Genomic DNA, 24123 nt, shown 5'->3' with positions numbered 1-24123 from the left:
CTTACAGTTCTGGAGGGTGGGAAGTCCAAGATCAAGGTGCTGATAGGTTCATGGCTGGTGAGTGTCCACTTTCTGGTTAATAGGTGGCAATCTTCTGACATGGATGGCAGAAGGAATGAGGTTGCTTTCTAGAGCCTCTTTTCTAGGGCACTAATCCCACTCCTGGGGGCTCCACTCTTATGGCCTAATCACCTCCTAAAGACCTGACCTTCAGATCTCATCACAAGGATTTGGTTTCAACATAAAAATTTTGTGGGGACCCAAACATTCGTTTTCAGCAGCAAGTATCATGTGCTTGTTAAGCTACCTGTCTCCCCATTTAGGCTGAGCTCCAAAATGATTAGTACCCTCTCCCAATTATTTTTCTATCCCAAGGGCCCAGAAAAGATCCTGGCATGCCAATAAATGAGTATTTGATTGGAACTTTTAAAAACATTGCATTGTCTCTATGTAAAGGAGGCATAGTCAGTTTATCACTAGTAAAATTCATATGAAACTGATATATAACTATACCATACATGAACTGATTTGATCATATTTGCAGAAGATAGGTTATAAACTTTTAAAGGGCAAGAACCACACAGTATTATAAATTATTTTAAATTATATAAAAGTACCCAAAATATGAAAATCTAACATCCTAATATCATGTCTGCTTTAGATTGTAAATGGAAACCACCTTTCAGCCATTCCCAGATGTTAATCCATTGGCTTCTCCTAACATGACCACCACTCTGAAGTTGGTCCATCCTGTTCATATATTCTCATTTTTATTATTTAAGAAACCATATCCATAAACAAGAAGTAGTATTCTGCATTTTAATACTTTAAGCCAACAATATCTAATATAAACAATGTGAGCTATATGTGTAGTTTTAAATCTCACAGTAGGCATATTTTGCAAAGTAGAAACAAGTCAATTTTAATATTATATTTTATTTAACCCAGTACAGCGAAAATATAATTTGAACTTGTAATTAATGTAAAAAAAATTACTAAATATTCTTAAGAAAAATGTTACTAAGTCTTTGAAATCCTGCTGGTAGTTGATATATACTGGCATATCTCAGTTCAGGTTTTAAGTTTAGACTTAACATTTAAGTCGAAAAAATAGATTGTTACAAACATATTTAGAAGTTTTCCAATAAGTGAAATCAGTTTAAAATTTTTTAATGAATTAAAATGAACAATTCAGTTTTTCATTCACAATTAACCGCATTTAAAGTGCTCGATATAGCCCAATAAGGCAAGCAGACACCCTATTGGACGGCGCAGCTTGAAAAGAAAACACAACACTCACCATTCAGCATCTTTTGCCCACTAAATTTATTTAAAATGTTTTTCTTCCTTTGCTGTTTCTTTTGAGTGGAAGTGCACAGACGGGCTGGATGGCTGTGAATTTCAGGGTGGATGAAAGTTTACATTTTTAAAAACTCATCTATCACTCAGTTTACTCAGCAAATACAAAAGAGCTTTCAAAAAAACCCTACTGCTTTCTATTTTTGTTTAAACAATGGGATTGAACAGGATATACGTACTGATAAATGACGCGCTACCATTAGCAAAGGTGTAGCTCTCGTACCAGCCACTCCCAACCTTCCACACCGCCCTCCACAAGCAGGCGTACACACGTACATTCACACGCGCGCGCACACAGACACGTACAGAGACACACGCGTGCGCGCGCTCACGAGCCCGAAGCGCCACTTTCCCGGCGCTCGGCCGAGCGCGCGCCTTCGGTCTCTGGGAGCTCGTGGCTGACCAGAACTCGGAGGGGTTCTGCTTTTTATTTTTCAAGTGTTATTAGACAGGTTCCCGGTTCCTTCGAGGACAAAGTGGAGATGCCCGGGCTGGAGGCGGAAAGCAGCCCTTTTAAGTCCACTCGTTCAGAGCTCCACCTCAGGAGGCCGTAGATAGAGTGCGCCCCGCAAGCCAGCGCGATCCTCGCACGGACAATGCTCGGATCTGGAGAACCTCCAGTCCTCCTGCCGAAGGGGAGGTTGGGACGCACGTCTCCCCGCCCTTCCCACCGCCCCCACAGGCGCTCTGATGGACCATCTCGGGTGTCAGTCGGAAGAGCCGCTACCCAGACCCAGGTTTAGACATGGGACCTCTGGGACCCAAAAACTGCCAGAGCGCCGTTTTCCTTGGTTTGGGTTTCCCACAAAAACGTTTAGTTGCTAAGTCGTGTCTGACTCTTACAACCCCACAGACTGTAGCCCGCCAGGCTCCTCTGTCTATGGGCTTTTTCAGGCAACAGCACTGGAGCGGGTTTCCTTTTCCAGGGGCTCTTCCCCATCCAGGGGTCGAACTCATGTCTCCTGCATTTGGCAGGCGGATTCTTTACCACTGAGCCACTTGGGAAGCCCCACAAAAGACGTATTTACATCAAAAACTTTTTCACAGATACAAAAAGGGCCCAAAACTTTTTTTCCCCACACCTTCCCTCCCCTTTCAACCCCTCCCTTCCTACCCTCGCATCCCCTCCCCTCCTACCCCGCCTCCCGCCTTTTGTGCTTCGCTTCAGGAGTTAAGTGACCTCTTCGTCTAAAGTGCCAGCTCTGCAAAATCCAGGAGCTAAACACAGCTCAACTTCCCGGGAGCAACCCCTTCCAACCACACGTCCCTGTTTTCTCAATGTATTACCGAAAAAAAATCCAGCTCCGCCTCCGCGCGATGAATGCTGGGGTAAGTAGTTCCCTTAAACCTTGAAGCTCGATGTCAGAGTGGAGCTCAGGTTGGCTCCCCAAAAGAGAACTACAATTCCCGTGGTGCCTTGCGGGCAGAGTGGAAGGGGCGGGACGGGCAACGGCGCAACGCGCTTGCGCAGATCGAGGGTCGAAGGGAGGCGGAGGTATCGAGGTCCAACTGCTGAGGAGTCTCCATGTGTCAGTGAGCGGCGTCCCAGCTCCTGGCGACGCCAGATTCCAGTTCCTGATCCCACGCCCCGTCCACTGACCCTGTGCCTGCAGACACCAGCAGGCCGGGACCCCGTGGTCTTGGCCGGAGGACCCTGGCTCAGAGTTAGTAGTCTACGCCAAGCAGGTGCGAGGGACCGCCGAGACCCCCGGCATCCAGAGAGGCAGGCGGCGCGAGAGCAGGGCTTCTGTCAGTGCGGCGCTGCGAGTGCGGGAACATGAACGGCTTCACTCCCGAGGACATGAGCCGTGGCGGGGACGCGGCCGCCGCTGTGGCCGCCGTGGTCGCCGCTGCTGCCGCCGCTGCGTCAGCCGGGAACGGGGCTGGGGCTGGCGCCGGGACCGAGGTGCCGGGCGCAGGGGCTGTCTCGGCGGCGGGGCCGCCGGGAGCGGCAGGGCCGGGCCCCGGGCAGCTGTGCTGTCTGCGCGAGGACGGCGAGCGGTGCGGCCGGGCTGCCGGCAACGCCAGCTTCAGCAAGAGGATCCAGAAGAGCATCTCCCAGAAGAAGGTGAAGATCGAGTTGGATAAGAGCGTAAGTGACGGCGGTACGAATCTGCTCTGCCCGCACCCAGGGGCGCTCGGGGAGAGGAGCAGACGCATGTCGGTGGAGGTGCGGGAGCCCCAGACCTGGGTGCCTCGCGTTCCCGTTCCGGGGTCCCTAGTAGGAGGAAACAAACAACAAAGTGCTGCAACTCGGCCCGCCGTCCGCAGTAGACACTCTCGCGCCCCCGGGACCCGCTCCAGCGCCCCCACCCGCGCAGGGCCTCCACTCCTCTGCGGGGGTCGGTAGTGAAACAAAGGGGGCGGCCGCGCCGAGAACCCAGAGTAGCTGTCCTGCAACCCACGGCTCCTTCTGGAACCGAGTTACCTTCTTTGTTTTGCAGCCCGAGCGGTAGCTTCCCCGGTCCAGGAGTGGAGATCAGCCAGGACCGGACGCTGCGGGCGACTAGGACCCTGTCCCGGGTCCCGCGGGTGCGGGGTGGGGGACCCCCGGCTGCGAGCCGCGCGGCCGTGTCATCATCTAGGGCTGCTGCTCAAGACGTGGGGAGCGGGCAGCCGCTGCGGGTTAGCCCTCCGTTTGGCAGCCATCAGGGTTTCTTTCTTCGTCCTTTCACAGGTCTGTTCCTCTGACCATCTATGAGGTTTTTAGAAACGACCGTTTCCGCTTTTCCGAGCCCTGGGGAGCGGTAATAAATCACAAGATGTGAGAACCAGCACACGTCCTGCATCTTCTTAACTTGCACTTTAGCTCAAAGTTTAATTTGAAAACCTGTTAGCTCACTCTCAATTTTTTTTAAAGAAGTAACTGCTGATGTACAATGCCCAGTATTTCAGAGGCTACCGTACAGCTCTCAGAACTATGTAATTAACGTTTTTGAGAACTGTATTTGGGATACATTTTGCCTATTCAGTCAGCTCTGTACTTGAGAAACTTTCCAGGTATACTTGAATCATTTCACATAGTTTTGGTTGGAAAAACGTATTATAAATAAATGCTTTTATTTAATACTCAGGAAAGTTCATAATTCAAATTTAAATTTAGTAAGGATGTGAAATCAATTTATTTGTAAAAAGTGGATGGTTTTGTGTCTGGATTATAATTTGAGTATTAAGTTAGATTAGGAAGCATTCACTATGGTGTTAACTTTTTTTAAATGCGCTTTTAAGTAAAGAAAATACTATTCAAATAGCAAAACTGTGGCCAGCATCATTTTTCGCTTGTTTAAAAAAAACGGCATAGCTGAACTAATCTAGTTCACCATCGCTGCAATTTGATGACAGAATCCAGAGCGTAGGAATTTCTCCTTCTCTGCTTCTCTCCCTTCCGTTACTGGCCCTTCTCCCTGCCCCACCCCCCAGTCCTCTTTAACAATATTGCTAGACATGATATGTTTTAACTGGGTTTAGAACTTAAGAGTAGCAAGAAATGTGCGTTGTCTTAACAATGGCCTGTTACTAATGTTTATATTTTTAATAATTCACCGTAACTATGTATTTTACTAATACATAGACACATTTTCCTGTGATCATAAATAGTCTGTGAAACTCTTCTGTTTCAGGCAAGACATCTTTACATTTGTGATTATCATAAAAACTTAATTCAGAGCGTGCGAAACAGGAGAAAGAGAAAAGGGAGTGATGATGATGGAGGAGATTCACCTGTTCAAGATATTGATACTCCGGAGGTAGGTGAAAGCTTTGTAAGTTAAATATAAAACTTAAGTGCACTATTCTGAAAGTTTTATTTTAAAAATATGAACAAATTCGAAAAATACTTGAAGCATTTGAAAACTCTAAAAACGAAAACAAAATTAAATATAGCCAGTTAACATTCAGTTATGCAGTTTGACTTGTTATGGCTTTAATTGACAACTTTTTTTTTTTACTTTTTAAAAAACTTATTTTTTAATTGAAGGGTAATTACTTTACAGAATTTTGTTGTTTCCTGTCAAACTTCAGCATGAATCAGCCATAAGTGTACATATGTCCCTCCCTCTTGAACCTCCCTCCTCAATTGACAATTCTTATAGTCCCCAGTCTTTAATAATCATCCTCAAAAAGATTGAAGTGTTTAATGCATTTTTAGTTTTGATTATTTAAGCCTTTTAAAATAATGGAATTAAATTTTCATTGTGTTGAAGTTGAAATGTTTTTTATAGCAAATATTAGTCATTAGCAAATGGTATGAACTAATTCATATACGTTAATTTTTTCTAGGTTGATTTATACCAATTACAGGTGAATACACTTAGGAGATACAAAAGACACTTCAAACTCCCAACCAGACCGGGACTTAATAAAGCACAGCTTGTTGAGGTATATATGAGTTTTAAACTATTTAACCTATAATACAAAAAAAGTCATTAAATGCTAATAATGTTAATTTAGCATATATAACAATACATTTTAATTATAAAAATCAAAGTTAATAAAAAATCTATTGTGGAAGAATCTAGTTGTCTAGAAACGTTTGTCTACCACTTAGGAAATTCCTTTATATAATGATTACTCAGTAGATTGTATGCAGTTTTCTAAGCATCTTTTAATACTGACTTTTAGAAATAGTAAGTAAAAGTTTTTTTATTCTCTCTCTAGAAACCTGTTTCTTTTAAAATTCTATTTTACTCAGTAAACACTTATTGAGCACCTAATTGAGGCATAATAATAACTTAATAAGCTTTGATGTCTTTGTTAGAGTTTTCTTGAAGTTTTTGTTGGAATAGATTTTACAGATAAACCTCTAAACAGTATTCCCGTAACTTGCTGACTTAACTATTTCAGAACTTGTTGATGTTAGTTTGTTTTATTTGAAACATCCCTGTTTTTATGACTAGAAAACGCAAGGACTTTTATCCATGCTTTTACGTATAGGTTCCTGAAAATAGGACTCGCAGTCCTTCAGTGAATTTTGAGAAGTTGAGTGCTTGTGTTCTCAGGAAATAATAGAGCCAAGAAACTGTGTGTCATATTAAGATATCTATAGATTTATATGTTTATACTTCTATCATGTTTAAAATAAAAATGCTTACTTGACAGAGTATAAATAAAATATGTAAATCAGTTTTCCTATATTCAGTTTGTTAGGAAACCAACATTTTATAAAATGTCCACATTGAATAACATAGATGAATAGAAGGTATACTTCTTTGGCAGAATGCTTTTTAACATGAAGGCTTTAGCCAGAATTTCTTTTTTCCTTCTTGCTTAGACAACAATCTAATTTTTCTTTAAATTTGATTTAAAAAATCAAGTCCTTTTCAAGTTATATAGTACATTAATATAACATAAAGATATTTCCTGCCATGATGAAATTATTAATATTTTGATATATATACAGATACATAGTGAAGCTTTTATTTTGGGACAAATGACAACCTAAGAACTGGTTATTTTAAATATATCTTTTCTAAATGCAGAAATCAAACCTGATATTTTTGATAATCTGATCTTCTCTTAAAGATCTGTTTTCTTATTTAGAAATGAGAAATCCAAGTAGTATGAGTGTTATAACTTAGTCAGAAATGCAGATATTTATAAACAGTTCCAGAATTGAGTGACCAGGCTCCGTAAGTCTCTTATCTTTTTCTTTAAGAAGTTTTACCTTCTGGAATCTAAGTATGCATTTCAGTCCCTAGTTTAGTCTAATAGACTTATACTGGTAGTTGCAGTGCATGTGTTACATTAGCAGAATGAAAAGGCAAGAAGGCAGGTAAACATTCTTCAGTGGACATCCTTTCCCTTCTCGTTTCTCATCCATAATTTTTATACAGAAAAAATTTCAGGGAGTCTTAACAAAGAATATTTCCAATGAATGAATGAATGTTAAGTTGTAGCAAACATATTTGTAAGATAATTCTTGGTTTGTTTCTATCGTACCAAAACTTTTCCGAGTTAATGGTTGTTCTTTTTCCATAAGTAGAGACTAAACCATTATATAATGCACATGGACTCTTACATTCTGTTTTATTTCATTGACATTTGAAGTTTACAAGTAAAAGTATTTATCTCTTGATCTAGGTCTCAGCTATAAAATTTAAAATAAAGTGAAGTACACATTCTGATTACTATATACTTAATTGAGTGGGCTAAGGGGTCTTTTGAAATTACACTATCTCTTGTTCATAACATCTTATTATTATATGCTTTTCGTCCTGTTGGTATTTTGTTAAATACAATTTATTTTTGAAAGGAAAAAGCTCTTACCACACTTTTTCTTTTGATGACAGTGTTTTTTTTTTTACCTAGTTTATAAAATCTATTAATATCTATAATTTAATTTCCTCAATTTTTTTTCTTTATAGATAGTTGGTTGCCACTTTAGGTCTATTCCAGTGAATGAAAAAGACACCTTAACATATTTCATCTACTCAGTGAAGAATGACAAGAACAAGTCAGATCTCAAGGTTGATAGTAGTGTTCACTAGGAGAGATGGAATTAAAACTTGGATGTTCAGATGTTAAGACCGCTTACTGCTTTTTCACGTGTAGAAATGTTCCTTGTGTATTTTTTCTACAGAGGATTTTCTCTGGTTTTATTTTCTTTGTTTTGACTCTAATTAGTTGGAAGCTCATGTAAAATGAGCTTTCCTAGATTAAAGGTATTTTAAATAAAGGCTATTACTATTATAGTTGCTTCAGTGTATTTATTTTGTGGAACTTGATTTTTATTTTAAACTGACTTTTAGGGACCAGTATTAATTGAAATTTTAATTTGAAGATCACTTTATTACCTTTTTTCCCTTTTTTTAGTTCTGAGAAACTAACAAAAGTAATAGATGTTGCCCATTTGCTCTCTCTGGGGCAATCTGATTTGGAATTAAGGATATCCTAAATAGTATTATTTTTTAAGTGCTTTTTAGTACTAACAGGTTCGAAATAGCAGAAAGAACAAACAGTTTGATGCTTACTTCCTTCCAAAGAAGAGTTAATATGTCAGCAAAGGTAAATGCAGTGCTGAAAGTTGAAATCTGAATGTAGAATTAAATAGTTTGTCATTTCTTTAAATTTTGTTTTAGTGAAAAAGTATTTACATGGCACAAATATAGAAAGAACCTCTGCACTGCCCCTTAATTTTCAGTCATGTTCTATACTGTTTACAATGCAAATTAAAACTATTAAGATGGAGAGATCAAGAATTTATCAAGATCTTTAAATTTTGGTCATAATTTCTGTTTTATTTCATTTTATATTTCATTCTCTGTCTGTTTTCTCCTAAATATTTTTACCTCTACTTTTCATGAGATTGTAGTATTTAGCCAAGGGCTTACAGTTACAAATCAAATTTATAGCTTGTGACATCAGAACAAAACATGTGGTGCAGATTTTAGGATAGAAATGGATGAGCCCATTAATGCAGCTCAGGATATCTCAAAGTCAACATTTGGTCCTGATAATTCTTTATTGTGGGAGGCTGTCCTGTGTATTTTAGGTTTGGTGGCGTCATTGGCGTCCACATACTAATGCAGTAGAGCTCCAAAGGTGATAACTAAAAATATTCCTAGACATTGTCAAATGGCTCTGGGGGGACAAAATCACCCCTGCTTGGGAACCACTATGTAGATAAGTTTAAAGAACAACTTATTTCAATAGAAGGTGAGTCTGTATTTTTAAGTGTTCTGAGTGTACTGACAGCTAGAAAATATGGTGAACAGTAACACCATCCTGGTGTTTAGGCCATTTAAAGATTTACTTGCAACTTTATTGATGAGCCAGAGGCTGTAATAATTAGTATATAGAAACCTCTTGTTTCCAGTACTCCAGAAATCTCCATGAGAAGTTTTTTCTTAGCTGAATGAAGATGAACCAACCACACACTACAAAATGTGGTGGTTTGTTTGAAAAAAGTATCACTTCTATGTTATATTTTTGCCTAAATCTATAAACTTTCTTTTTCAGTAGAAACTTGACTGCAGGCTTATATTTTATGAAATAAACTTGAAATCTTGGTCATATATAGCTCTGACTTGATTTCTGTTGTACCTCCTTTTATATTTCATTCTCTGTCAGTTTTCTTTTAAATATTTTTACCTCTTATGAAAAAAGCTTGAAGCTATTTGCTGCCATTAAAATCCATGTTTATGAATATAACCTTTGCCTCTCAATCTTAATTTCATAGAATTACTTGCATAAAATGTAGTTGTATAAAAAAGTGAAATAATGAGAGTTGAGTGTTGATTTATCCAATGAAATTAAATCTTGTTAGAGCAATTTAAAACATGAAAAACAGAATTTAAGAGCCTCCCCCTCAAAGACAAGAGACTCAAGAAGCTGCAAAGTAAAACTTTTACATAGAAATTTTAATTCTTACTGAGTTTTAAAAATTATGAGTTCTATGGAAATCTTTATTGTACTTATCTGTATCTGAACAAGAGAAAGTAAATGGAAACTCATATCTCTAAAAGGATAAGGATTATGTTTAGTGTTAGAACATCAGGAAAAGTATCAAAATTTGACTGCTGTTGGGGTAGAATGTGTGGCAGCAGCTGAAGAAGTTGTTTGGTAACTAACCCTTTACTGAATAATTTAGGGAAAGGCTAAAAATTAATGTCTGAAATGTATTTCTTTAATAAAGTAAGGTCTATTATTTCTACATAAAGTTTTTTTTAATTGAAATGTACATGATATACAATTAATCACTTTATACAATTTGGTAGTATTTAGTGTATTCACATCTTCATGGGTCACAGCCTTGTGGTGAAGGGACTTGTGTAACTCAATGAAGCTATAAGCCATGCTATGTAGGGTCACCCAAGATGGATGGGTCATAGTGGAGAGTTGTGACAAAATGTTGCTCCTTGGAAGGAAAGGTATGTCAAACCTAGACAGCATATTAAAAAGCAAAGACATCACTTTGCTGACAAAGATTGGTATAGTCAAAGCTATGGTTTTTTCAGTAGCCATGTATGCATGTAAAAGTTGGACCATAAAGGCTGAGTGCTGAAGAATTGGTGCTTTTGAATTGTGGTGTTGGAGAAGATTCTTGAGAGTGTTGAACTGCAACGAGATCAAACCAGTCAGTCCTAAAGGAAATCAACCCTGGATATTCATTGGAAGGGCTAATGCCGAAGCTGAAGCTGTAATACTTTGGCCACCTGATGCAAAGAATGAACTCATTGGAAAAGACCCCTATGCTGGGAAAGATTGAAGGCCAAAGGAGAAGAGGGCGGTAGAGGATGAGGTGGTTCGATAACATCACCAACACAATGGACGTGAATTTGAGCAAACTCCAGGAGATAGTGAAGGACAGGGAAGCCTAGTGTGCTGCAGTCCATGGAGTTGCAAAGAATGGGACGTGATTTAGCAACTGAAAATTTCAATAAAGTGTATTCACAATGTTGTGCAACCACCAGCTCTAATTTAAAAAATTTTCATCACCCCATAGAAACACCCACAAGTAATTATTCTCAATTCCACCTCTTCCCATCCCCTGATAACCTTTAATCTTTTTGTGTCTATGGATTTGCCTGTTATGGTATATCATGTAAAGGGAATCATATAACACATGTCCTTTTGTGTGGATTTTTTTACTTAAGACATTTTCAAGATTTATCCAAATTGCAGCATATGTTAGTACTTCACTCCTTTTTATGACTGAATGACATTCCAGTGTGTGTGCATATGTGTGTGTGAATATTTGCTTTTCCAGTCATCCATTAATGAACATTTAGACACTTTGATTTCCACCTTTGGCTGTTATGACTAATGCTACTATAAACATTTGTGTACAAGTTTCTGTGTGGGCATGTCTTCATTTCTCTTGGGTATATATCTAGGAGTGGAGTTGCTGAGTCACATGGTAATGCTGTAATATTTTGAGGAACCTCCAAACTTTTCCATAGTGGCTGTATTAACAACTATTTCTCGAAATTGCTAAGGCTTGTATTTCCCTTTTTTTTTCTTTTTTTAAATTAAGCCATCCTACTGGGTGTGAAGTGATAGCATTGTGGTTTTGATTTGTATTTTTTTCAATTCCTTTATTCATTTTTAAATTGGGTTGTTTGTTTTTGTTGTTCAGTTGTAGGAGTTCTTTATTCCAGGTATTAACTGTATATGTGATATATGATTTACAAATATTTTCTCCCATTCTGTAGATTGCCTTTTCACATTTTTGATAACGTTCTTTGATGCAAAAAAAGTTTTAAATTTTTATTTAGTACAACTATTTTTTTTTCTTTCATTTGCTCATACTTTTGGTGTCAAGCCTAAGAATCTGTTGTCAAATCCAAGGTTATAAAGATTAGCCCCTATTTTTTTTCTAGGCATTTTATAATTTTAGCTCTTAAATGTAGGTTGTTGACCCATTTTGTGTCAATTTATGTATATATGGAGTGAGGTAGAGTTCCAGCTTCATTGTTTTGAATGAGTTTATCCAGTTTTTCAGCGCTGTTGGTTGAAGAAACTGTTCTTCTCCACTGAATGGTCTTGGCATCCTTGTCGAAAATCAATTTGCATAGATATTTGGGTTTATTTCTATATTTTCAGTTCTATTTTAGGCTGTATTTCTATTAGGCCAGTACTGTATTTTTTTGACTATTTTAACTGTGTAATAAGTTTTGAAATCAGGAAGTGTGAGTCCTTTTTTTTTTTCACTACATTCAGTCACAAGTCTGGTCTGACTCTTTGCAACCCCATGAACTGCAGCTTTCCAGGCTCCTCTGTCTTTCATTATCTCCTAGAGTCTGCTCAAACTCATGTCCATTGAGTCAGTGATGCCATCCGACCATCTCAACCTCTGTCACCCCCTTCTCCTCTTGCCCTCAATCTTTCCCAGCATCAGGGTCTTCTCCAATGAGTTGGCTCTTTGCATCAGGTGGCCAAAGCATTGGAGCTTCAGCTTCACCATCAATCTTTCCAATGAATATTCAGGGTTGATTTCCTTTTCAGATTGACTGGTTTGATCTCCTTGAAGACCAACAGATTCTCAAGAGTCTTCTCCAGCACAATTCAAAAGGATCAATTCTTTATGGTCCACCTCTCACATGAGTACATGACTGCTGGAAAAACTATAGCTTTGACTATACAGACCTTTGTCAGCAAAGTGACGTGTCTGCTTTTTAATATGCTGTCTAAGTTTGTCATAGCTTTTCTTCCAAGGAGCAAGTGTCTTTTGATTTCATGGCTGCTGTCACCATCTGCAGTGATTTTGGAGCCCAAGAAAACAAAATCTGACACAGTTTGCACTTTTTCCCCATCTATTTGCCATGAAGTGATAAGACTGGATGCCATGATCTTAGTTTTTTGAATGTTGAGTTTTAAGCCAGCTTTTTCACTCCCCTTTTTCGCCTTCATCAAGAGGCTCTTTCCTCTTCGCTTTCTGCCATTAGAGTGGTATGATCTGCATGTCTGAGGTTGTTGGTATTTCTCCTGGTAGACTTGATTCCAGCTTGTGATTCATCCAGCCCAATATTTCACAGGATGTTCTCTAAATAGCAGTTAAATAAGTAAGGTGACTATATATAGCCTTGATGTACTCCTTTCCCAGTTTTGAACCAGTCTGTTCGATGTCTGGTTCTGTTTCCTCTTGTCCTGCATACAGGTTTCTCAGGAGACAGGTAAGGTGGTTTGGTATTCCCATCTCTTTAAGAATGTTCCGGTTTGTTGTGATCCACACAAAGGCTTTAGCAAAGTCAATGAAGCAAAAGTAGATGTTTTTCTGAAATTCTCTTGCTTTTTCTATGATCCAACAGATGTTGGCAATTTGATCTCTGGTTCCGCTGCCTTTTCTAAATCCAGATCATACTTCTGGAAGTTCTCAGTTCATGTACTGTTGAAACCTAGCTTAAAGTATTTTGAGAATTACTTTGCTAGCTTGTGAAATGAGCACAATTTGTGGGAAGTTTGAACATTTTTTGGCATTGACTTTTTTTGGCAATGAAATGAAAACTGACATTTTCCAGTCCTGTGCCCACTGCTGAGTTTTCCAAATATTCTGGCATATTGAGTACAGCACTTTCATAGCATCATCTTTTAGGATTTAAAATAACTAAGCTGAAATTCCATCACCTCCACTAGCTTTGTTCATATTAATGCTTCCTAAGGCCCACTTGACTTCACACTCCAGGATGTATGGTTCTAAGTGAATGACCACACCATCATGGTTATCTGGGTCATTAAGATCTTTTTTGTATAGTTCTTCTGTGTATTCTTGTCCCCTCTTCTTAATATCTTCTGCTTCTGTTAGATCCTTGCTGTATCTGTCCTTTATTGTGCCCATTTTTGCATGAGACATTTCCGTGGTATCTCTAGTTTTCTTGAAGAGGTATCTAGCCTTTCCCATTCTGTGGTTTTCCTCTATTTCTTTGCATTGTTCACTTAAGAAGACTTTCTTATCTCTCCTTGCTATTCTCCAGAACTCTGCATTCAGTTGGGTATATCTCTCCCTTTCTCCTCTGGTTTTCACTTCTCTTCCTTTTTCAGCTATTTGTAAGGCCTCCTCAGACAATCACTTGACCTTCTTGCATTTCTTTTTCTTGGGAGAGGTTTTGGTCACCGCCTCCTGTACAGTGTTATGAAACTCTGTCCATAGTCTTTCAGGCACTCTGTCTGTCAGATCTGATCCTTTGAATCTATCCATCACCTCTGTTGTATAATTATAAGAGATTTGATTTAAGTTATACCTGAATAGTCTAGTGGTTTTCCCTTCCTTCAATTTAAATCTGAATTTTCCAATAAGAAGCTCATGATCTGAGCCACAGTCTGCTCCAGGTCTTGTTTTAGCTGACTGTATAGCGCATCTCCAGCTGCGAAGAATATAATCAATCTGACTTTGGTATTGACCATTTGTTGATATCCATGTGTAGAATCTTGTGTTGTTGGAAGAGGATGTTTGCTATGACCAGAGCATTCTCTTGGCAAAATACTGTTTGCCTTTGCCCTCCTTCATTTTGTACTCCAAGGCCAAACTTGCCTGTTACTCTAGGTATTTCTTGACTTCCTACTTTTGCATTCCAATCCCCTATAATGAAAAGGACATCTTTTTTTGGTGTTAGTTCTAGAAGGTTTTATAGGCCTTTATAGAACCATTCGACTTCAGCTTCTTTGGCATTAGTGGTTGGGACATAGACTTGGATTACTGTGATGTTGAATGGTTTGCTCGGAAATGAACCGAGATCATTCTGTCGTTTTTGAGATTTCACCCAAAGTAGTGCATTTTGGACTCTTTTGTTGACCATGAGAGCTACTCCATTTCTTTCTTGCCCACAGTAGTATATATAATGGTCATCTGAATTGAATTTGTCCATTCCCATTCATTTTAGTACACCAATTCCTAGTCCAGTTTACCTTGATTCATGGACCTAACATTCCAAGTTCCTGTGCCATATTGATCTTTACAGCATCAGACTTTAGTTTCATTATCAGGCACATCCACAATTGACTGTTCACTTCAGCCCAGCCTCTTCATTCTTTCTGGAGCTCTTTCTCTGCTCTTCCCCAGTAGCATATTGGACACCTACTGACCCCAGTGACTCATCTTCTGGTGTCACATCTTTTTGGCTATTCATACTGCTCATGGGTTTCTCAAGGCAAGACTATTGAAGTGGTTTGCCATTTTCTTCTCCAGTTTTTTCAATATGGTTTAGGATACTTGGGGACCCTTGCAGTTACATATGAATTAGAAGGCTAGTTTTTCTATTTCTGCCCCCCCAAAAAAGACCATAGACTTTTGATAAGGATTGTACTGTCTCTGTAGATCACTTGATAATTGCCATCTTAAAAATGTTAAGTATTTCAATCCACGAATATGGAATGTCTTTCCATTAATTTTAGGTCTTCTTTAATTTCTTTCTGTAATGTTTTCTAGTTTCCAGTGGGCAAGTCTTTTACCCTCTTGGTTAAACTTATTCATGATATTTTATTCTTTTGGTGAAATTATAAGTGGAAATGTTTTCTCAATATCTTTTTGTGCCATTATTCTTTACTCGTGTATAGAAAACTGATAGTGTGTGTTGACCCTGCAATTATCTTGAATTCATTTATAAGCTCTAGTAGTATTTTAGTGGATTTTATGAGATTTTCTATCTACAGAATCATGTTATCTTTAAGTAGAGATAATTTTACTTCTTTTTAATTTGATGCCTTTTATTTATTTTTCTTGCAAAATTGCTCTGGCTAGGATTTATAGTACAATATTGAATAGGAATGATGAAAGTAGGCATCTGTGTCTTGTTCTTTTCCTTATGAAGACAGTTTTCAGTCTTTTACCAATGAGTATAATGTTAATTGTGGGTATACCATAAATGCTCTTTCTTTTATAAAGAAAGTTTCCTTCTATTCTTAGTTTGTTCTTTCTATCATGAAAGGGTATTGAATTCTGACAAATATGTTTTCTATATATATTGAAGTAATCATGTGCTTTCTTCCTTTGTTTTATTAATGTAATGTATTGCATTCAATTATTTTCTTTTGTTGAACCACCCTATCATTCCTGAGGGAAATATCACTTGGTATATAATACTTTTATTATGTTCTTGGGTTTGGTTTGTCACTATTTTGTTGAAGACTTTTGCATGTATATTCATAAGGGATATGAATATAGATATCATAGGTCTGTAGTTTCTTCTACTGTTTTTATCTCACTTTACTATTAGGATAATGTTGGCATCATAGAATGTGTTAGAAAATGTTGCCTCTTCTGTTTTTTTGGAAAAATTTAAATAGGATTGACATTAATTGATCTTTAAAAGTTTGATTGAATTCACTAGTGACCATCTGGTCTGGGACATTTCTCTGATGGAAATTTTTTTATTATTGATAGAATCCTTTACTTATTATAAGGTAGATGGGGTTTTCTATTTGTTCTTGAGTCAACTTTGGTAATTGTGTGTTTCTAGGAATTTGTCTGTTTCATCTAGATTAGACAATTTGTTTTCATATATTTGTTCATACCCTTCACTTATACTACTTTTACTTTCTGTGAGGTTGCTAATAATGCCCTTGCTTCCTCCCCCCACCCCACCCCACCCCCACCCCGTGCTGAGGCAAAGAAGCTTTCTAAGGAAATTCTGAGGGAAAGAAGATTTCTCAGTGAAAGAAGATTTCTGAGGGAATTTTGAAGGAAATAAGCAGATTTCTGAGAGAAAGAAGGAAATAACGAGGGAATTCTAAAGAAAAGGAGATTTCTGAGGAAATTGTGCAGGAAAGAAAAAGATTTCTGAGGGACTGAAGAGATTTCTCAAGGGAAAAAAGGGTTCAGAGGTAAACCATGACAGGACCTAGGATGTTCTGAGCTAAAACCTGACAGAAAGAAGAGGCTTCAGAGGAAAAAATCTGACAGAACCTAGAGTTCTGAGGTAAAATCTGACAAGCTTAGGATGTTCTGAGTAAAACCTGACAAATGTAGGACATTCTGAGCTAAAATCTGACAGAAACTAGAGGGTGCTGAGGTAAAATCTGACAGAAACTTGATACTTCTGAGGTAAAATCAGATAGAAACTGAAGAGTACTGGGGAAAATCTGACAGAACCTAGAGAGTTTTGAGATAAAATAAGACAGAACCTAGAGGTTGGATCATCAAAAAAACAAAAAGAGTTCCAGAAAAGCATCTACTTCTGCTTTATTGACTGTGTGGATCACAACAAACTGTGGAAAATTCTGAAAAAGATGGGAATACCAGACCACCTGACCTGCCTCCTGAAAAATCTGTATGCAGGTCGGAAAGCAACAGTGAGAACTGGGCATGGAATAACAGACTGGTTCCAAATCGGGAAAGGAGTAAGTCAAGGCTGTATATTGTCACCCTGCTTGTTTAACTTATATGCAGAGTACATCATGAGAAATGCAGGGCTGGAAGAAGCACAAGCTGGAATCAAGATTGCTGGGAGAAATATCAATAACCTCAGATATGCAGATGACACCATCCTTATGGCAGAAAGCGAAGAACTAAAGAGCCTCTTGTTGAAAGAAGAAAGTGGAAAATGTTGGCTTAAAACTCAAGATTCAGAGAACTAAGATCATGGCATCTGATCCCATCACCTCATGGCAAATAGATGGGGAAACAGTGGCAGACTTTATTTTGGGGGGCTCCCAAATGACTGCACATGGTGACTGCAGCCATGGAATTAAAAGACACTTGCTCCTTGGAAGAAAAGTTATGACCAACCTAGACAGCATATTCAAAAGCAGAGACATTACTTAGCCAACAAAGATCGGTCCAGTCAAAGCTATGGTTTTTCCAGTAGTCATGTGTGGATGTGAGTTGGGCTATAAAGAAAGCTGAGCACTGAAGACTTTATGCTTTTGAACTGTGGTGTTGGAGAAGACTCTTGAGAGTCCCTTGGACTGCAAGGAGATCCAACCAGTCCATCCTAAAGGAAATCAGTCCTGAATATTCATTGGAAGGACTGATGCTGAAACTGAAACTCCAATACTTTGGCCACCTGATGCGAAGAGCTGACTGTTTTGAAAAGACCCTGATGCTGGGAAAGATTGAAGACGGGAGGAGAAGGGGACGACAGAGGATGAGATGGTTGGATGGCATCACCGACTCAATGAATATGAGTTTGAGTAAACTCCGGGAGTTGGTGATGGACAGGGAGGCCTGACATGCTGTAGTCCATGGGGTCGCAAAGAGTCAGACACAACTGAGCGACTTAACTGAACTGAAAGTTTTCTGACATAAAATCTGATGGTTCTGATGTAAAATCTGACAGAACTTAAAGGGTTCTGAAGTAAACTGTGACAGAAACTACAGGTAAACTCTGACAGAACTTAGGACATTCTGAGGTAAACTGACAGAACCGAAAGGGTTCTCAGGTAAAAATCTGAAGTAACCTAGAATGTTCTGAGGTAAAATCTGACAACCCTAGGACGTTTTGAATAAAATCCAATAGAACCTAGTACATTCTTATGTAATACCTATAGAAATGAGAAGATTCTGAGGTAAAATCTGACAGAAACTGGAGGGTTCTGAGGTAAAGTCTCAGAGAACCTAGAGGATTCTGAGGTAAAATCTGATGGAAGCTAGAGTCCTGAGGTTAAATTGAAAGAGACCAGAGGGTGGTAGGTAAAGTCTGACAGATTTGAGAGAGTTCTGAGGTAAAGTCTGACAGAACTAAAAGGGTTCTCAGGTAAAATATGACAGAACGTAGTGCTTTCTGAGTTAAAATCCGACAGAACCTAGAGGGTTCTGAACTAAAATCTGACCAGATTGTTCTAGGTAAAATCTGTCAGAAACCAGAGGGTTCTGAGGTAAAATCTGACAGAAAATAGAGGGTTCTCAGGTAAAATCTGATGGAAACTAGAGGCTTCTGCAGTAAAATCTGACAGAACCTAGAGGGTTCTGAGGTAAAAATATGGCAGAAAGTAGACAGTTCTCAGGTAAAATCTTACAGAAGCTAGGGAATTTTGAAGTAAAATCTGACAGAATCTTGTACCTTCTGAGGTAAAATCTGACAGCAAGAAGAGGATTCTGAGGTAATATCTGGCAGAGACTAGGACGTTTGTAGATAAAATCTGACAGAACCTAGAGGATTCTGAGGTGAAATCTGACAAAGCCTAGAGGGTTCTGAGGTAAAATGTGGCAGAAAAGACAAGGGTTTTGAGGTAAAATCTGACAGAGCCTAGGACATTCTGAGGTAAAATATGACAGAACCTAGACAGTGCTGAGGTAAAAATCTGACAGAACCCAGAGGGTTCTTAGTTAAAATCTGACAGAAACTAGAGGGTTCTAGGTAAAATCTGACAAAACCCAAAGTGTTCTGAGGTAAAATCTGACTTAACCTAGAAGATTTCTCAAAAACCTGACACAAACTATTGGTTCTAAGGTAAAATCTTAAAGAAACTAGAAGGTTCTAAAGTAAAATATGACAGCACCTCAAGGGTTCTGAAATAAACTGTGACAGAAAGTAAAGGAATTTGAGGTAAACCCCGACAACCTAGGACACTCTCAGGTAAACTGACAGAAACTGGAACGTTCTGTGGTATACTCTGACAGAACCTAGAGGGTGCTGAGGTAAAATATGACAGAACATAGTGGTTTCTGAGGTAAAATCTGACAGAACCTTAGGTTTCTCAGGTAATATGTGACAGAATCTAGGACGTTCTGAGATAAGTCTTACAGAAGTTTGAGGGTTCTGAGGTAAAATCTGACAGAACCTAGGACGCTCTGAGTTAAAATCTGCCAGAAACTAGAGGGTTCTGTGCTAAAATCTAACAGAAACCATATGGTTCTAGGTAAAATCTATCAGAAGCCACAGGGTTCTGAGGTAAAATGTAACAGAAACTGGAGGGTTCTAAGGTAAAATCTGACAGACCCTAGAGGGTTCTGAGGTAAAATCTGACAGATCCTAGAGGGTTCTGAAGTAAAATCTGACAGAAAGTAGAGGGTTCTGAGTCAAATCATGAGAGAACATACTATGTTCTGAGGTGAATTCTGTCCCAAATTGGAGGGGTGTGAGGTAATATATAACAGAACCAGAGGGTTCTGAGGTAAAATCTGACAGAATCTAGAGACTTCTGAACTCAATCTGATAGAAAAAGAAGGTTTCTCAAAAACCTGACACAAACTATTGGTTCTAAGGTAAAATCTATGAGAAATGAAGAGGTTCTGATTTAAAATGACCTAAGTAAGGAGGTCATGAAGGAGTTTTGTGTGATTTCTGAGGGTAAGAAGGAGATTTCTGAGGCTTTTTTTGTGGGAATGGAGGTTATTTCTGAAGGGTTTCTATGTGAAAGTGGGAAATTTCTAAAGTTATTCTGAGGAAAAGACAGAGATATCTGAGAGAAAGTAGGAAATACCTGAGAGAAAGTTAGATATTTGTCAGGGAAAGGTGTTTTCTCAGGGAATTTTGCAGAAAATTCTGTATATTTCTGAGATAATTCTGAGATTAAGGAACAGATTTCTGAGGTAATTCTCAGAGATAGATATTTCTTCAGGAATTCTGTGGGAAAGCAGGAGATTTCTGATGGAAATAAGATTTCTTTAGGGAATTCTGAGGGAAAGAAGATTTCTGAGATAATTCTGAAGTTTAAAAAAAATCTGACTTCTGAGGGAATTCTAAGAAAAAGAAGGAGATTTCTGATGGAATCTGAGGGAAAAGAAGAGATTTTGAAGATTTCTGAGAGAAGGAATTTGAGAAGGGTTTCTGAGAGAAGGTGAGTGAGTGGAATTGTGCTTGAAGGAGAGTATGAGAGAGCTCTGAGAAAATGAGGTTGAGAGGAAATTCTCAGAAAATGAGATTTAGAGGGTATTCTGTAAGAAGTGTAATGCCCCTGCTTTTATTTGTAATTTTAGTTATATGTGCTTTCTCTCTCCTTTTTTTCAGTAGTGTTGCTAGGATTTATCAATTTTGTTTCTTTTTTATTTGACGTTGGTGATTATTGGTTTTCCATTTTCTATTTCATTTATATCTGCTCTAATGTTTTTATTTTCTTTCTTCCACTGGTTTTGGATTAAGTGTGCTCTTCTTTTTCTAGCGTTAAAGTGCAAAATTCAGTTGTTGATTTGAGATCTTTCTTCTTTATTAATGTATATGTTTGTAGCTATAAATTTTCCACCGAGGTCCTCTTTTGCTGCATCTCATAAGTTTGGTTTTATTTTTATTTTCATTCATGCTTAAATTATTTTCTAATTTTTCTATCTTTTTCTTCTTTGACTCACTATTGTTAAGTATGCATTTGTCAATTTCCACATATTTGTTGATTTTCCTGTTTTTCTTCTGTTACTGATTTCTAGCTTTATCCCATTATAGTTCAAGAAGATAGTTTGTATGATTTCAATTTTTTTAATTTATGAAAAAATGTGTTATGTGCTAACATAAAGATGCTTCAGTCTATCCTGAAGAATCTTCCATGTGCGCTTGAGTAGAATGTGTATTCTGTTATCACTGGGTGAAGTGTGTTTTATATGTCTGTTAGGTTTAGTTGGTTTAGAGTATTGTTCAAATCCCCTATTTCTTTTTTAATTTTCTGTCTAGATGTCTTTCCATTATTTAAACTAAGGAATTGAGGTCTCCAACTATTATTGTAGAACTGTCTTTTTCTCCTTTCACTTCTGTTAGTTTCCTTCATATATTTTCTGGCTCTGTTGTTTGGTGTGTATATATTTGTAATTTTTAAATCTTATTGTAGCTTGACCCTTTTCACTACAAAATATCTCTTGTACAATTTTTTAACTTAAAATCTATATTATTTGATATTAGTATAGCCAGATCAGCTATCTTTACTGCTATTTACATGGATTTGCATAGTGTTGATAGCAAAATTTAGATTATGATCTAGGCAAGTGACTGGTTCAAAAATAAATTTTTGTCATGTTATTGCTTATTCATTTATCTGAAGTTAGTTTAAAAGTGTCAAGAAATGTCTTATATATGTATATGTATTTTCTTCAGGTGTGTGTACTATTTATTATAGAATTCATTTTTTCGAGATCATAAAATTGCTTGTATTTATTTGTAGCTAAAAGCTGATACTATAAACTTTCGTTTACTGTATGTGTTATGTCCCAGTTACATTTATAGTCTACATAGTCAACTATAGTTCTCAAATAATAATCATACTAATTGCTACTGGATTATCATATGTTTATGTACATGTGTATCATGTTTATGTGCAGGTGTATGTACATCCATTTTAATGTATATTTAAAGTGGGCATCAAGTCAGTTTTATATCCATAATACCCAACAGACTTATATTTTGACTTCTAAGACTCTAGAAATATAGATCACATATACTTTTTTCATTTAAAATTTACTATAGGTCTTTATTTGTACAATTCTGAGAGTATATTGGCTACATGTGTGCCATGCTTTGCTCTCCAGTTATAACACTATACAAAAATGAGAACATTTTGGTGATATCATTTTATAGAAGTAAATTGAGGGAGCTAATTCAATGTCAGTTTACTCTACTTTAAAAATATCAGTTTCTCTTTAATTGAGAAAAAATTCAGGTATAAGCTGTTAACGCAATATGATTTAGAAATATATGAATTTGATAATTTTTTTCCTTTTGTGAAAATTATTTTAAAGCCCATAGTGTTTACTGACAAGATTATTTACATTTTTAGAAGCACCTGCCATAATACTTTGCTAAAACAATTTATTATTGAAAGAATTCATGTGTATCTATGAGCAATTATAAGGAAGTTAAAGTTGCAGAATAATCTGTGAATATTCTTACCTGTCCTTCTCTCCCTCAGAATTGTTGCTCATTGTTTTATTTCTCCATGTTGCTTCCAATCTTTAATAATCCTCCAGGATTAGTACTTAATCCCAGCAAACAAAAAAAGCAAGTCATCCTTATACATTATGATGAGGAAAAGAAAAATTTCATCAAGAAGAGATGAGATATTAGTTAAGTATTCCCCACAACCATCAACTTTGTGCTCAGCACCATGGAATTTATAGTAAGAACAGAAATATAGAAAGTCAAGGACAACAATACAGAAATTGTTATTCAGTAAGCATTTAGCATATATGAAGTATGTGAAATGTAGTCGTATGTCTCATACAAGTAAGTTTGCTTTCCTGAAAAGGAAATAGGTTAGATGATGCTATTAAGTAAAGCAGAGGTTAAGACTTGAGTTCTAGAGGAAGACTGGCCATATTCAAAACCTGGCTCTACTGCTCTGATAATGTAATTCTGGATAAACCACTTAATCTCTAAGCCTTGCCATTTTTGTCCATAGAGTAGGGATGATGATAGTAGTACATACCTCATTCAGTTGAGAGATGGTGTTAGTACATTTTCAATAAAAGCTTAGTCGTCTTGTAGCTAAAAGCTATTGAAAAAAGTATCTATTCATTAAATAATTGGGTGAAATGTTTGCTTTTAAAAACATGTTGACCAGGTCAGAAACTGTTGCATAAATTGTGTGAACATTCATGTTTTTACATTTATTTGTTAATTTATATAAAAAACAATGTGTGCTTCTATAGTGCATTTGTTTCTAAAAGAATATAATATAATTGGATATTACAAGTTATTTCCAGAAAGGAAAGAATATGATGAAAATCATCATAATTATCTATAAAGTTCCATTTATTAAATATTCAGCCTTTTTTGAAGTACTGTTTTTCTCATCAGGGTTTGATTGCAGCATTAAGGGGATACTTAATAAAAAGCCATTGCTGAATTGATTTTTTTGTCTTCCTCAGAGACAGTCTATGCTGAGTAGAAAATGTAACAGGTTTACTGATAATTTTCTTTGTTTATCTATTCCATGCACTATTCCAGAAAGGAACTGTAAGATTTCTGTTAATGAGTTAGTTTGACTTTAATATCTGTCAATTCAGTAAAGGAGAAAAAGCTCAATCAAATCATATGTTATGTTGATAAAACAATATATTTGAGTTTTTTAAACAATTCCACTTCACGCATTTTTGCACAGGTCATACTGTTTGAAAACATGTTCTGACTTATGCTTTTGTAGCTTTTAAGAGGAACTGAATTCTGACTACCTCAAAAAATTATTTTGTTCAGCCCAGTAACACCTATTGAACATTGAATAGATACCAGATAATGTTCTGGATATGGTCTTCAGAAACAGATCAGGGACCCCAAAGGATGTATTTCAATGAAATAGTGTCACTTTAATGCCCAAAATGGTTATCTCCTAGTTTTACTACATGTGTGATGCTTCTCAAATGTTTCCCCACAGCAATACTTTATAAAGCATCCTATACTTCTCCTTTGGAGCAGCAGGCTTCACATTTATAAATATTTGTAATGATTACTGTTTTGGTAGAATACAAGTTCCAAG

General features: G+C 37.4%; 1 protein-coding gene across 5 annotated transcripts in view; it reads left to right on the top strand.

Annotated features, from left to right (window-relative positions):
- Positions 1–1269: 1269 nt before the first annotated feature.
- Positions 1270–24123, top strand: part of SAP30 (Sin3A associated protein 30) — a 78556-nt gene continuing 55702 nt past the window's right edge. For 4 of the 5 annotated variants that reach the window (XR_011492861.1, XR_011492862.1, XR_011492860.1 and 1 more), the window contains exons 1-3: positions 1270–3451; positions 4980–5105; positions 5638–5736. Coding sequence is in view for 1 of the 5 variants with exons in the window: in XM_020898303.2 (XP_020753962.1) it covers positions 3137–3451; positions 4980–5105; positions 5638–5736; positions 7722–7844 (663 nt within the window). In the remaining 4 variants the exon portion in view is untranslated. Of the gene's footprint in view, positions 3452–4979; positions 5106–5637; positions 5737–7721; positions 8047–24123 lie in introns of those variants that run through there. The other variant, XM_020898303.2, reaches the window with a different exon arrangement.

The sequence above is a fragment of the Odocoileus virginianus genome, chromosome 18 (genome assembly GCF_023699985.2).
Source record: "Odocoileus virginianus isolate 20LAN1187 ecotype Illinois chromosome 18, Ovbor_1.2, whole genome shotgun sequence".
Classification (NCBI taxonomy): domain Eukaryota; kingdom Metazoa; phylum Chordata; class Mammalia; order Artiodactyla; family Cervidae; genus Odocoileus; species Odocoileus virginianus.
Note: the sequence above shows the minus strand (reverse complement) of the source record. Positions and strands in the feature narration are given on the sequence as shown.